The sequence below is a fragment of the Molossus molossus genome, unplaced genomic scaffold, assembly GCF_014108415.1.
Source record: "Molossus molossus isolate mMolMol1 unplaced genomic scaffold, mMolMol1.p scaffold_m16_p_6, whole genome shotgun sequence".
Classification (NCBI taxonomy): domain Eukaryota; kingdom Metazoa; phylum Chordata; class Mammalia; order Chiroptera; family Molossidae; genus Molossus; species Molossus molossus.
Window position 1 is genome coordinate 87,648,265 of NW_023425399.1, and position 13,822 is coordinate 87,662,086.

General features: G+C 41.0%; 1 protein-coding gene and 1 pseudogene across 1 annotated transcript in view; one reads left to right on the forward strand and one right to left on the reverse strand.

Annotated features, from left to right (window-relative positions):
* The first annotated feature begins 23 nt into the window (after positions 1–23).
* ELP2 (elongator acetyltransferase complex subunit 2) overlaps positions 24–13,822 on the forward strand; it is a 50,981-nt gene continuing 37,182 nt past the window's right edge. Inside the window, exons 1-3 of the mRNA XM_036245016.1 lie at positions 24–176; positions 4,214–4,292; positions 7,433–7,503. Of these exons, the coding sequence (XP_036100909.1) occupies positions 39–176; positions 4,214–4,292; positions 7,433–7,503 (288 nt within the window). The 5' untranslated portion in view covers positions 24–38. The remainder of the gene's footprint in view (positions 177–4,213; positions 4,293–7,432; positions 7,504–13,822) is intronic.
* LOC118618634 lies at positions 1,230–2,198 on the reverse strand (annotated as a pseudogene).

A 13,822-nucleotide genomic window follows, 5' to 3' on the forward strand; every position in this document is an offset into this window, starting at 1 on the left:
GTGCGCGCCCAGGTCTCTGCTGCTGACCAGCCAGCAACATGGTGGCATCCGTGCTGCAGACATCTCACGTGTTTTGCTGCCCTAACCGGGTGCGGGGAGCCCTGTCCTGGAGCCCCGGGCCCGGAGGACTTCTGGCCTTCGGCACGTCCTGTTCCGTGGTGCTCTATGATCCTGGGGTAAGAGGTGGCCGGACGCCTGACCCCGAGTGCTTCTGGGGCGGGATCAGCTGGGTGCTCTGGACTGTGGACGCAGCGCCAGAGCGAGGGGGACCGGTGTGCGGTCTGGTTCGCTTCGGGGAGCGCGTCTGGCTGAGGGCTCTGCGGTGGACGCGCCAGACGCGCTCCCCGCGGTTTCGCGCAGTCCGTCAGCCTGGGGTTACCATGTCCCCCCAGTGACCTGTTAGCCCTACGTAGATACCCGAATGATGACAACTTTTTCTGAAGCCTTCTGTGGAAACCGTAGTACTGTTAAATAATTAGTTTGGGTTTTGAAATATTTGCAATGTAGGTATGGATAAAATCCATTATCACAGATGCTATCTCATTTCTATATTTCCCGCAATGTTATTTTATAAACGTTTGTTGTATTGAATGAGAAACAGCAACATATTACTTGTATTTTGGACATCTTAAAGAAAGTGCCACTGGGGTAAAGGTCGTAGGGGATAGGTGTCCTAAGCACTAGTTGTAAGGCAGGACTTAACCCATTCCCTGGCCTTCACCCACTTGATCATTTTCTTGGCCCTTTCTGTACCAAACTTCTCGGATGGCTAGTTTTTGCATGTTTTCCCAGAGCTCCTTTGTCCCCATTCCCACTGGTTAATTTTGGACAATACAGTTAGTGTTGCGTCTCAAAAAGAGCCTCAGTACAAAAGGTAAAGTGCTTGAAGTTAAAATGCAGTGCAGGAGCTAGCTTTATGTATTTCTTGTTGTACTGTTTTATTAACTTGATTAAAAATTCCATTATTCTCACACCCTTTGCAGGTTCAAATTTATATAGAAAATAGTTGTATTTGCTTTCTCTTTTTTTCACACTACGATAGTTAATTTTACTTATTAAGGACTCATGCTGCAAGCATTAACCCAAGCATGGGCTTTGATTCTGTGAGCCCAGATTCACATGTTTAGGAAGATAAAAGCAAACTGTGACCCATGTACATGGATGGGAACTAAAGGCTCATGGTTAATCACATTGTAGTTTTTGAATCTCTGCAGCCTAAAAGCCTGAAGTCACAAGTCTTTGAGGTCCTTCTGGTTGTTCTGTAGGGTATCTGTACTTTCTTGAATTGAGCAGCAACCTCATCATCCTTCAGTTTCTAGTTGATAACACTGGTTAATCCCCAGACATTCAGAATACAAGAAGGCTCAGGAAGACTTCATTCTCAGTGTTATACATCCCCTTCACCGTCGTTGACACTGAATGAATCCTGGATAGATTTTTCAACATGGATTCAATGAGATCAGCCACACTTAAACCAGTAGCCCAGTTGGAGTATCCTTTTAGCTTAATGACTTCACAGGCACTTTTAATCACCATCCTGTGCACTGCCTTCCAATTTTCCCTATCATTGTCCGTTCCCATTTCTGGATTCAGTTCCTGGAGAGAAAAGCCTGCCACATTCACTCCACTCCTCACAGCCACACATGAGTTGCCATGTTCTCCCAAAATCCATCCCATGGCAGCTGCTGGGATGAATGCTGAGCGAAATCTAGCAGAATCCAGATTACATCCACTTCTAATCACACAGTTCTTGGGTAATCCACTTAGTTTCTAGGTAACATATGTGAGAATATTTACTGGGTTTGAAACCACAATTATGATGCAATCAGAACTGTACTTGATGATCTGAGGAATAATGAATTTGAAGACATTAACATTCCTCTGCACCAGGCTGAGACTACTCTCTCCCTCTTGCTGGTGAACTCCTGTGGTTACCACCACAATCTTAGAGTAGTCTTTATCTGCTACAATTTTAGGTATCTTAAGAAATACGCTCCCATGCTGCAGATCCATCATTTCTCTTTTGAGTTTGTCTTCCAAAACATCCACAAAAGTAAGCTCATCAGCCAGAGACTTTCCCAGAAAGCTGATGGCACTTGCCATGTCAACATGTCCAACACCCACAACAGAAGTCTTATTATTGGGACTGCTGCCTCTTCTGCATCTGGTGTAATCAGTTTTTCCTTAAGAGTTGCCATTGTGCACAGGGGACAGAAGGCCCCCCAGATCGTAGTAAGAGTCGTGCCGAGAAGACAATGTCTGCTACAGCTGTGTTTGCTTTCTGTATCTTGAGCTTGCTTGCCCTTTTCCATTTGTTTCTTTTTGCTATGCACTCTTACCTGACAAGAGAAAGCACATAAAACCGAGGGCTTTATATCACATTTTAAAAAATATTTTATTGAATTTTTAGAGAGAGAGAGAGACAGAAACATCAGTCAACTGCCTCCTGCATGCCCCCTACTGGGGATTGAGCCCACAACCCGGGCTTGTGCCCTGACCGGGAATCAAACTGGGACCTCTCAGTCCATGGGATGATGCTCAATCCACTGAGCCATGCCAGCTGGGCCTTACATCACATTTTTATTTTTAATGATAATCCGGTGGCCATGTTAGGAGATTTTAACTTATCAAAAAAGAAACATATTGAGCCTGAAAAGTACTTTGTTTTGTTAAATATTTGCTTGTTGGGCATTTAATTAAATGTGGGAATAAGAGCTAAGTAAATGAGATGCTAAAATAAAGTTTTGGGGATGGTGTTCATTCAGCAAATTTTTGAGAACCCTGTGTGGGTTAGCCCTGGACTGGGTGGTAATGACACAAAGATAATGGGTACTAAATAACTCCTGCCTGTTAACAGGATTCTCAATCTAGTTAAGAGAGAAGATAAACTACTGTAAATTGTTTCCCAACCTCAAATAACTCCTTTGTGAAATATACTAGTTTGTGTACTTTACCTCTGTATACCTTTCTTCTCAGCCATGAGCATTCCAGTTGGCACATATGTGGATATCAAGCCAGTACAGTTGGCAATAAATAGAGAAAGGGGCTGTAAGAGGAAGGCACTGTAACCACAGAGTTAATGTCTTCATCCCAAGTGTAGAGTGATATTGGTGAGAGCATCATTCTGAAGAGATCTGATGTCTAAGGACCTTAGTAGTTGTGCCTGGTGACCTTGTGTCATTCGGGTTTAAGAACCCAAAACCTGCTCTGGTGTGGCTCGGTTTTGGCTCGGTTGGAGCATCGACCTGTACACTGTACACCGAAAGATTTCAGGTTTGATTCCTGGTCAGGGCACGTACCTGGGTTGCAGGTTTGATGCTAGGTCAGGGCCTCGTATGGGAGGCAACTGATTGATGTTTCTTTCTCACATCTCACATCGATGTTTTTCTTTCTCATTCTTTTCCTCCTCCTCTAAAATAAAAAACAACAACAACAACATATCCTCAAGTGAGGATTTAAAAAAAGAACCCAGCTCTGGCCGGTTTGGCTCAGCGGTTAGAGTGTCAGTCTGTGGTCCAGAGAGACCCGGGTTCAATTCCCGTGAAGGGCATGTACCTCAGGTGCAGTTTATCCCCAGCCCTGGTTGGGTCGTGCAGGTGGCAACTACTCGATGTGTCTCTTTCACGTTTACGTTTCTCTCTCCCTCCCTCCCGCTCTATCTGAACAAAAAAATGGAAAAATGTCCACGGGTGAGGATAAAAAAAAAAAAAAAGAAACTCAGCATGTGATTAGCCACGACATGCAAAGTGAGCCATGGATTTATAGTTATTATTCACAAATTCCTCTACTGAAGGTTTGTTTATTTTTCCAACAAAACCCTCAAATTGATGCAAGCTTGGTAGAAGTAAGGCCCCCAAGACCTGTGAGAGCACCAGGAAGAGGTTCCTAATCTAGTCTGGGGTGTCAAGACGAGCTCCCCAGATGAATAGGACAGAGGTGGGAAGGGGGTGGGGTGGTGAGCAAGAGCAAGGCAGATAAAGACCTGAGAACTTAGTGTGATGACAGCATAGGACACTGGGAATATGGAGTGGTGAGTAGAGTGAACAGATGGTTTAAGCCATGGTTAAAAGTTTATAAATTAAGAAAAGTGATTCTTTCTGAAGTAATCCTGAACTTTTTAGCATCAGACACACTGAAACCTGATTTTTATTACTTTATTAATTCCTCTGTAGAATAGATGCTAATTTACTAACTGGTATTTTCTTCATTGAAGAAAAGGGTTGTCATTACCAACCTGAATGGTCACACTGCTCGAGTCAATTGCATACAGTGGATTTGTAAACAGGATGGCTGTAAGTATACATCTGATTGTTAAAGCTGATCAGAATTGTTAAAGTATGATTAGTCATTTTTCTTTCTTCATTTCTCATAATTTATCATTAGCTTATCTGATATTATACACTTGGAAAATAGAAAAAAAAACGGTATGCCCAATGAAACATCTGGCTTGTACTTTTACTTTATAGCAATTGAAGCTCGGGTAACACAGTAGTGCTTAGGAAGAGGTAGAGGCAGCTTCCAGTTGTCACAAGACCCACCACCCCTATAGCTTCTGCTTAAAAGCCTGTAAGCAGGGCCAATGTTGGGGCCCAGGCTAGGGTTCTGAAGATTTGACTCGTAAGGCTGTTTCTGCCACAGACAAGCTATTGCTTTTTGAGGTAGAATATTGCATGTATTTGTTTACCCCAGATTGTACCTTAGTAACATCTGAAAAATAAAGACTTGGACTGGATCAGGGACCCTTTGAGGTTAGTGACACCTGTGAGGTCAAAATTATTTTCAGAATAATATCAAAATGTTATTCAGTTTTCGTTCTCATTCTGTCACAGTTGTACAGTGGCACTTTTTAGCAGCTACGTGATGTGTGACATCGCAACAGATTAGATACAGAAACGGATGTGAAAATCCAGCTGTATTCTAATAAAGTTAGATGGTAAAGAGATTTTAAAAAACGTAAAACAGTGTGTCTCATTAATTTTTTTGTTTTAGAAAATATGGGGTTTTTCCTCATAAAAATGTTATTTTTGTTAATATGTAATGGAGTTTATGATTTTTAAGTAAACTGACGAGCTAGTAGTTTTCAAATTTCTCATTTTAAATTTCTAATGTGTTTAATGTTGGTACATATAGTCAGTCCATATAAACAAAGGCTTTATGGGGTCCTCAAACATTTTTAAGAGCACAAAGCAGTCTTGAGACCAAACAATTTGAAATTTGCTGTTTAATTAACATACTGCTTTTATTTTTATTTATTTTTTTTATTTATTTATTTTTTTTATCCTCACCCGAGGACATTTTTCCATTTTTTGGTACAGATAGAGTGGGAGGGAGAGAGAGAGAGAGAGAAACATCGACGTGAAAGAGACACATCGAGTGGCTGCCACCCGCACAACCAACCAGGGCCGGGGACAAACTGCAACCGAGGTACATGCCCTTAGGGGGAACCAAACCCGGGCTCTCTCCAGACCGCAGGCCGATGCTCTAACCGCTGAGCCAAACGGGCCAGGGCTAACATACTGCTTTTATTTTTTTTTTTATTTTTTATTTTTTTTGAATTTTATTTATTTATTTATTTTTTTGTTACAGATATTTTACCTTTTTACCCCATTGGCACCCCCCACCCCACCCCCCTCCACCCTGTCCCCGGCTTAGTTGTCCATGTCCATTGGTCATGCATACATGCATATAAGTTCTGTGGTTTATCTCTTCCCACCCCCCCACGCCCCATCCCCTCTTCTGAGAGATGTCAGTCTGTGCCCTACTTCCATGTGTCTGGGTCTACTGTATTCCTCAGACTGTTATGTTCATTATATTCCGTATATAAGTGAGATCATAACATACTGCTTTTAGATGGTGTTTCTAAAATCCTATGGAATTTTCTCAAATGTCTTAAATATACCTACTGGACTCTGAAATAATTTTATTTTTTATTTCATAAACATTTATTAGGAGCATTCTGAGCCAGGCACAAGTGCAGAATTTTTTGAATTAGTGAGACGCTGCTATGCTTTTATCTGTGACATTAAAAAAAAAAAAAAGTTGAATAAGCTAGTTATTTCAGTTAATAATTCAGTATTAGTCACATTAAGTCAGTAAAAACCATTAAATAGTAGGAAAAATGTCTATTAGTGCAGATACTAAACACAGTTGTAATTTTTATTAATTGCCACCAGATGACATCAAAGACTATTTGAATCTCAGTATAGGGATTTGTTATAAAATAATAATTTGGGCTTGTATATTTTATCTTCCTTTTAAAAGTGAGGTTAATAAACTGAATTGCTTGTGTATCACTAATCTGTAACTATTAGGATTGATTTTCTCTAAGAATAGGGCTCTACCACCAGAAAATTTAGTTATTCTTTCTTTTTTATTTTTCTGGTACTTGCCCCCAGTGGGAACCGAACCTGGGACCCTCCGGTCCGCAGGCCGACGCTCCAACCGCTGAGCCAAACTGGCCCGGGGTAGTTATTCTTTCTAACCCACATATCAAGTACCTTATAAAAATGTTCAAAACCACATAGTTAGATACATGGCTTAATTTCTGTGACGTATGAAGAAATTAAATGCCAGGATCACAGCTGGCTGACAGCAGGGTTAGGACAGGAACCTGGGACTTCTGAGTTCTTATCTAATGTTTTTTAGACAGTCTCCCAGCTACTTCCCCTAAATGTCTAGCAAATAGGCCAGAAGAAACAAATAAGTGGAAAATCCAAGCCAAAATTACGCATTCTTTCTCCCTTTTTAAAAATCTAAATTGAGGAACATTCTGCAAAACAACTGGCTGGGATGCTCATTATCACACACAAAAAAAGAGGGACAGGGAAACTATTCTATATTAAAGGAGACTGAAGAAGGATGACAACTAAATATGCAATATGTGGTTCTTAGATTCTGAATTTTAGAAAAGTTATAAAAGACTTTACTGGGACAATTTGGGGAAATTTTAATATGAGCCGTATATTACATAAAGATTTTGTGTCAGTGTTAAAGTTCTTGAATGTGATAATTATATTGTGGTACTATAGGGGAACCTTCCAGTTCTTAGGAGATCCATAGTAAAGTGTTAGAGGATCAGAGGTCCTGATGTCTGCAACTTATTTTTAAGTATGTCAAAAACAAAAAGGAGGTCTGTTAATATACAGGGTAGGTTTATAGTTGTTTGTATGGAAAATAATACAGTAATTAGTAAATAATAGTACAAGAATAAACTCTGTGCTTCGCATACTCACAACTGTAAATCCACTTTTACCCCACCCTGTACATACAGAGAAAGAACAAGCTATTAGGCAAATATGTCAAAATGTTAACAGTAGGTAAATCTAAGTAAATGGTATACGAGTTTTCTTAAATCTTTTCTATAGCTGAAATTTTTAAAAATAGCTGGTATAAAAAAGAACAAAAATATTTACTAAGATATAATTTTTTTCAGCTCCTTCTACTGAATTAGTTTCTGGAGGATCTGATAATCAAGTGATTCACTGGGAAATAGAGAATAATCAGGTGGGTAAACATGTTCATAGTTATAAGAAATGAGTGTTATATCTTATTTTCTTTTTTTCCTCATTTCTACTATGTTCTTTATGAAGTTGCCTCATTCTTGCTCATCAGTAATCCAGATCCTGTATTTTCTGTACTTCACAGGCCCTGTACCCTCCCCTCTAATGTTTGCTCCCACATTTCATAGGCATCACTCATTTCTGTGAATTTTCTATTATTGAATAATTTTCGAGCTGCTCTTGCATCGGCTGTTTGATCTGTTTTCAGTGATAGCCAAAATTAATGCGGCTGTGTTCATAGGATAGCTGTTGCCCTGTAGATATAGATTTATGTAATTCTGAGTGATATAATATGCAATGCTGGGTATGGAAAGACCTCTATTGATGGATATATAGGTTTCTTCTAGTTGTAAAAAAATATTAAAAGTGAAAAGTTAGTGTAGTAGGTATGAACATCTGCCAAAGAAGATGTAGATGAGGAAGAATCCTATTCATGAATCATATACGTAGTGTGAAGGCAAAATGTACTTGAATAAATTTCCAACTGTGGCTCCTGGGTAGGTGCTCTAACTTGCTGTCCCCAACCACGGTGCAGTGAATTCGGAGGAGGTCTAAGAGGTGGCCTTTGAGTTGGATCTTAAAGTGTGAGATGATTTCCTTGGGAGGAGTTAAAGGGGTAAAGATTCTTGTTAGGAAAAATAACATGAATAAAAAACTCAGGTGAGAATGGAAATCACCTGTCCAGGAATATCCAGTTTGTTTTTTTAAATTAATTAATTAATTTATTTTTGTTACAGATGTTTTTCCTCTTTCCTCCACTGATACTCCCCTTCCTCTCCCTCCCCACTCTGTCCCCAGCTTTGTTGTCCACATTTATTGTTCATGCATACATGCATATAGGTTCTGTGGTTTATCTCCCCCTTACCCTCTCTTCTGGGGATTGTGAGTCTGTACCCCACTTCCGTGTCTCTGGGACTACCCTGTTCCTCAGACTGTTATGTTCATTATATTCCACAAATAAGTGAGATCATGTGATATTTGCCTTTCTCTAGTTGGCTTGTTTTGCTTAGGATAATACTCTCTAGGTCCCTCCATGTCGTCTCAAAGGATAAGAGATCTTTTCTTTCTTTTTTTTATTTTTTATTGTTTTATCCTCACCCGAGGATATTTTTCCATTTTTTGTACAGATAGAGTGGGAGGGAAAGAGAGGAAGGGAGAGAGAGAGAGAAACATCAACGTGAAGGGACACATCGAGTGGCTGCCACCTGCACGACCAACCAGGGCCTGGGACAAACTGCAACCGAAATACGTGCCCTTTGCGCGAACTGAACCCGGGTCTCTCCGTACCGCAGGCCGACGCTCTAACCGCTGAGCCAAACCGGCCAGGGTGATATTTTCTTTCTTACAGCTGCATAGTACTCCATTGTGTATATGTACCACAGCTTTTTTATCCATTCGTTTACTGATGGAGATTTGGGCTGTTTCCAGATCTTAGCTATTGTAAATAGTGCTGCTATGAACATGGGGGTGCATATATTCTTTCTGATTGGTGTTTCAGGCGTCTTAGGGTATATTCATAGAAGTGGAATCACTGTGTCAAATGGCAGTTAAATTTTTAATTTTTTGAGGTAACACCATATTGTTTTCCATAGTGGCTGCACCAGTCTGCATTCCCACCAGCAGTGTACTAGAGTCCCCTTTTCTCCATAACCTCGCCAACACTTGTGGTTTGATGATTTGTTGATGGCAACCATTCTGACAGGTGTGAGGTGATACCTCATTGTTATTTTAATTTGCATCTCTCTGATGATTAGTGATGTTGAGCATTTCTTCCTATGTCTCTTAGCCATTTGCATGTCCTGTTTGGAGAGGTGTCTATTCAGCTCCTCTGCCCATTTATTAATTGGGTTTTTTGTCTTCCTTTTGTTGAGCTGTATAAGCACTCTACATATATTGGAAATTAATCCCTTATCTGATGTATCATTGGCAGTGATGCTCTCCCATACAGTGGGTTGCCTTTTCATTTTGATGATTGTATCTTTTGCTGTGCAGAAGCTTTTTAGTTTGATGTAGTCTCATGTGTTCATCTTCTCCTTTGTTTCTGTAGCCTTAGGTGATGTAGCGGTGAAAATTCTGCTGCGTATGATGTCTGAAATTTTGTTGCCTATATTTTCTTCTAGGATTTTTATGGATTCACGAGTCACATTTAAGTCTTTTATCCATTTTGAGTTTATTTTTGTGTATGGTGTAATTTGATGATCTAGTTTCATTTTTTTGCATGTAGCTGTCCAATTTCCCCAACACCATTTATTAAAGAGGCTGTTTTACTCCACTGTATGCTCTTGCCCTCTTTGTCAAATATTAATTGAGCATATTTTCTTGGGTCCATTTCTGAGTTCTCTGTTCTTTTCCATTGATCTATATGCTGGTTCTTGTGCCAGTACCAGGCTGTTTTGATTACAGTGGCTTTGTAGTATAACCTGAAATCTGGTAATGTGATCCCTCCAACTTTGTTCTTTTTCAATATTGGTGTGGCTATTGTTCCATATGAACTTTTGAAGTATTTGTTCTATTTCTGTGAAGTGTGTCGTTGGTATTTTGATGGGGATTGCATTGAATCTATAGATTGCTTTGGGAAGTATGGACATTTTAATGATGTTAATTCTTCCAATCCATGAACAAGGTATGTGCTTCCATTTTTTTATATCTTCCTCTATTTCTTTTTTCAATAACCTGTAGTTTTATGTGAATAGGTCCTTTATTTCTTTGGTTAAGTTTATTCCTAGGAGTATTCAGTTTTAAATAAAGCCTAAGATGTCCTTAGGGCAGGGCTTTTTAAAGTGTGTTCAGAGAATTATTTGTCTCTTAAGAAGTTCCATGAAAAAAAGGAATCTGTGACCAGTGAAGTTTGGGAAACACTGCATATCCTGTACCTGTACTAGGGAATCCCAGTGCATATAAGCATAGTGAGGACTCTGAAAAGTTCTGACATGAATGAACCTGCTTATTCTTTTTTTTAACTTACCTTTATTGTTGAATGTATTATAGATGTCCCTCCTTTTTACGCTACTGATCCCCTCTTCCCTGCTCCTGCCCCCCTCCTGCCTACCCTATACTATTTTCTGTGTCCATTGGTTATACATATATGCATATAAGTTCTTTGGTTTATCTTTTCCTATGCCCCCTCCCCCTTCCCTTTGAGGTTTGTCAGTCTAACAACCAATTGTACTTCTTTTTTTTTTTTTTTTTTTTTTAATTTTTATTTTTTATTTTTATTTATTTATTTTTTTTTATCCTCACCCGAGGACATTTTTCCATTTTTTGTACAGATAGAGCGGGGGGGAGAGAGAGGAAGAGAGAGAGAGAGAGAAACATCGATGTGAAAGGGACACATCGAGTGGCTGCCACCCGCACGACCAATCAGGGCCGGGGACAAACTGCAACCGAGGTACGTGCCCTTAGCGGGAACTGAACCCGGGTCTCTCCAGACCGCAGGCCAACGCTCTAACCACTGAGCCAAACTGGCCAGGGCCCAATTGTACTTCTTAATCCCTTCACCTTTTTCACCCATTTTCCCAACCCCCTCCCATCTGGCAACCAACAAAAAGTAGTCTCCATCTGTGAGTCTGTTTCTGTTCTGCTTATTCATTTTGTTTGTAGATTCAGTTGTTGATAGATAAGTATTTATTGCCATTTAATTGTTCATATTTTTTATCTTCTTTTTCCTCAAAAAGACCCTTCAACATTTCATATAATACTGTTTTGGTGGTGATGGACACCTTTAGCTTTTTCTTGTCTGGGAAACTCTTTATATGTCCATCAATTCTAAATGATAGCTTTGCAGGACAGAATAATCTTGGTTGTAGGTTCTTGCTTTTCATCACTTTGTATATCTCTTGTCCTCCTTTCTGGCCTACATAGTTTATTTTGAGAAATCAACTAACAGTCTATGGGAGCTCCCTTGTAGGTAACTAACTGTTTTTCTCTTGCTCCTTTTAACATTCTCTTTGTCTTGAACCTTTTGTATTTTGATGATGATGTGTCTTGGTGTTGGCCTCTTGGGGTTCATTTTCTTTGGGACCTTCTGTGTTTCCTAGACTTGTATATCTGCTTCCTTCACCAGGTTAGGGAAGTTATCTATCATTTTTTTTCAAGTAGGTTTTCAATTTCTTGCTCTCTTTCTTTTCTCTCTGGCACCCCCGTGATGTGAATGTTGGTATGCTTGAAGTTGTCCCGGAGGCTTCTTAATTTTTTTTGGATTCTTTTTTCTTTTTTGCTCTTCTGATTGCGTGTTTTTGCTTCCTTATATTCCAAATTGATGGTTTGTTTCTTGGCTTTACTTGCTCTACTATTGATTCCCCTGTAAATTATTTTTTATTTCAGTTAGTGCCTCTTTCATTTCTAACTCTGCTTCCTTCATTACCGACTGGTCTTTTTTAATGCTCTTGAGACCCTCACTAAGTTTATTGGGCACCTTATAATCCATGTTTGGAACTCTGCATCTGTTAGATTGCTTATCTCTGTTTCATTTAGTTCTTTTCCTGGAGTTTTTTCTATTCTTTCATTTGGGACATGTTTCTTTGTCTCCTCATTTTGCCTGCCTCCTTGTGTTTGTTTCTGTGTATTAGGTAGAGTTGCTATGTGTCCTAGGCTTCAAAGGGTGGCCTATTGTAGTAGGTGTCCTGTAGGGTCCAGTGGCCTCCCTGATCACCCAAGCTGTGTCCTCAAGTTTTACCCCTCGTGTGGACTGTACACCTTTCTGTTGTAATTGAGTCTTGATTGCTGTTGGCACGTCGGTGGGAGGGATTTACTCAGGCTGATCAGCTGCAAGGACTGGCTGTGCCCACTGACCACTGACCTCTGACTACCTTGGAGGATCAATGGTGCAGGGCCCACCACACAGAGCAAGACTTACTTCAGCAGGGCTCTGGTACCCACTGAGTTCACTCCTTAAGTGTGTTGCTTGTGGAGGTGGTTGGGTGGTGGTGCTTCGCTGTGGTCTGAAGCTGTCTGCTGGGTGTGCTGGCTTTGGGGCAAGGTCAGCCACTGTCTGTGTTCTATGTGGTGCCACCAGGCATAAGCTACAAAGCGATCTGCAGATGGCTGCTTCTTGTGCTGGGCTTGGAGGTACCGAGGTAAAGCCAGGTTGTGAACCAAGTCTGGCTGCTGCTAGTGCTAGGACTGGGACTTGCTGAGGCTAGATGCTGCTTTCATGATAGAATTTAGGAACGCCTGAAACAGGAGCCAAGATAGGCCATTCCTGTGGTAAAGGCACTGCAAACAGCTTGGGTGGGCCTGAACGTTGGGTGGGGAGGGCTCAGGGAATCACCAGGGCAGAGCAAACAGTATGAGTCAGGTTGCTGGAATCCCAGATATTGTGGCTGTCAGCCTGCCCAGCGTGGGAACAATGGCCTCTGGCAGCATGGCTGTCTGGGAGAAAGCTGCCCTACTGCTGTCGCCCCTATGCCAAACAACTCAGTTCTTCCTTGTATGTCTCTGGTGCCTTTCAAGCTGCCTCCCGCACCCTGAAGCCCAGAGGGCATGAGTCTGAGTATGTCTTTGTGTGTGTGTGTGTGCCCTTTAAGAGGAACTGCTTGGGGCTCCAGTAGCCTCAGCCTCCCTTAGCCTGTTTCTGCTGGTTTTTACAGCCAGAAGTTGTGGGGACTTATCTTCCTGGTACTGGAACCCTGAGCTAGGGGGCCTGGTGTGGGACAGGGACCCCTACCTTCTCTTGGGGGACCTTCACAGCTGAGATAGCCTCCTGATTTTTATCAGCTACACAGTGGGTGTGGGACCAGCCCGACCGTGCCTCCACCCCTCCTACCTGTTTCAATGTGGCTTCTTTAATTTTGTAGTTGTAGGACTTCTATTCTGCTTGTTTACAGGCGGTTTTGAATGATGGCTGTTCTGTAGTTTAGTTGTAGTATTGATGTTGTGGGAGAAGGTGAGTACTGGGGTTACCTACAAGTAGCCATCTTGACTGGAAATCCTTTGATGGTTATCTTCGTTTACCTTGCATTTCCCAAACTTGTTTCAAGTCTGAACTCCCCCCCCGCCCCCCATTTTAAATCTCCCAGTATCCCTTGTAACTATAAGGAACACAGTTTTGGAAATGTTTCTAGATAATATTATGGGCAGTAATACTAGAGAAGCAGAATAGGAGACAGTCTCCTATGGGAATTTGAACACTTGCTTTAAGAGTTTGTTTTTTATTAGCAGGCATTTGGAAGTCATTGATGATTTCTAAGAAGAGGAGTATGAATATCATAAGATTAATCTCACAGCCTCGGAACAAATTAAAATAGGAAAAAATGTGGAGGAAG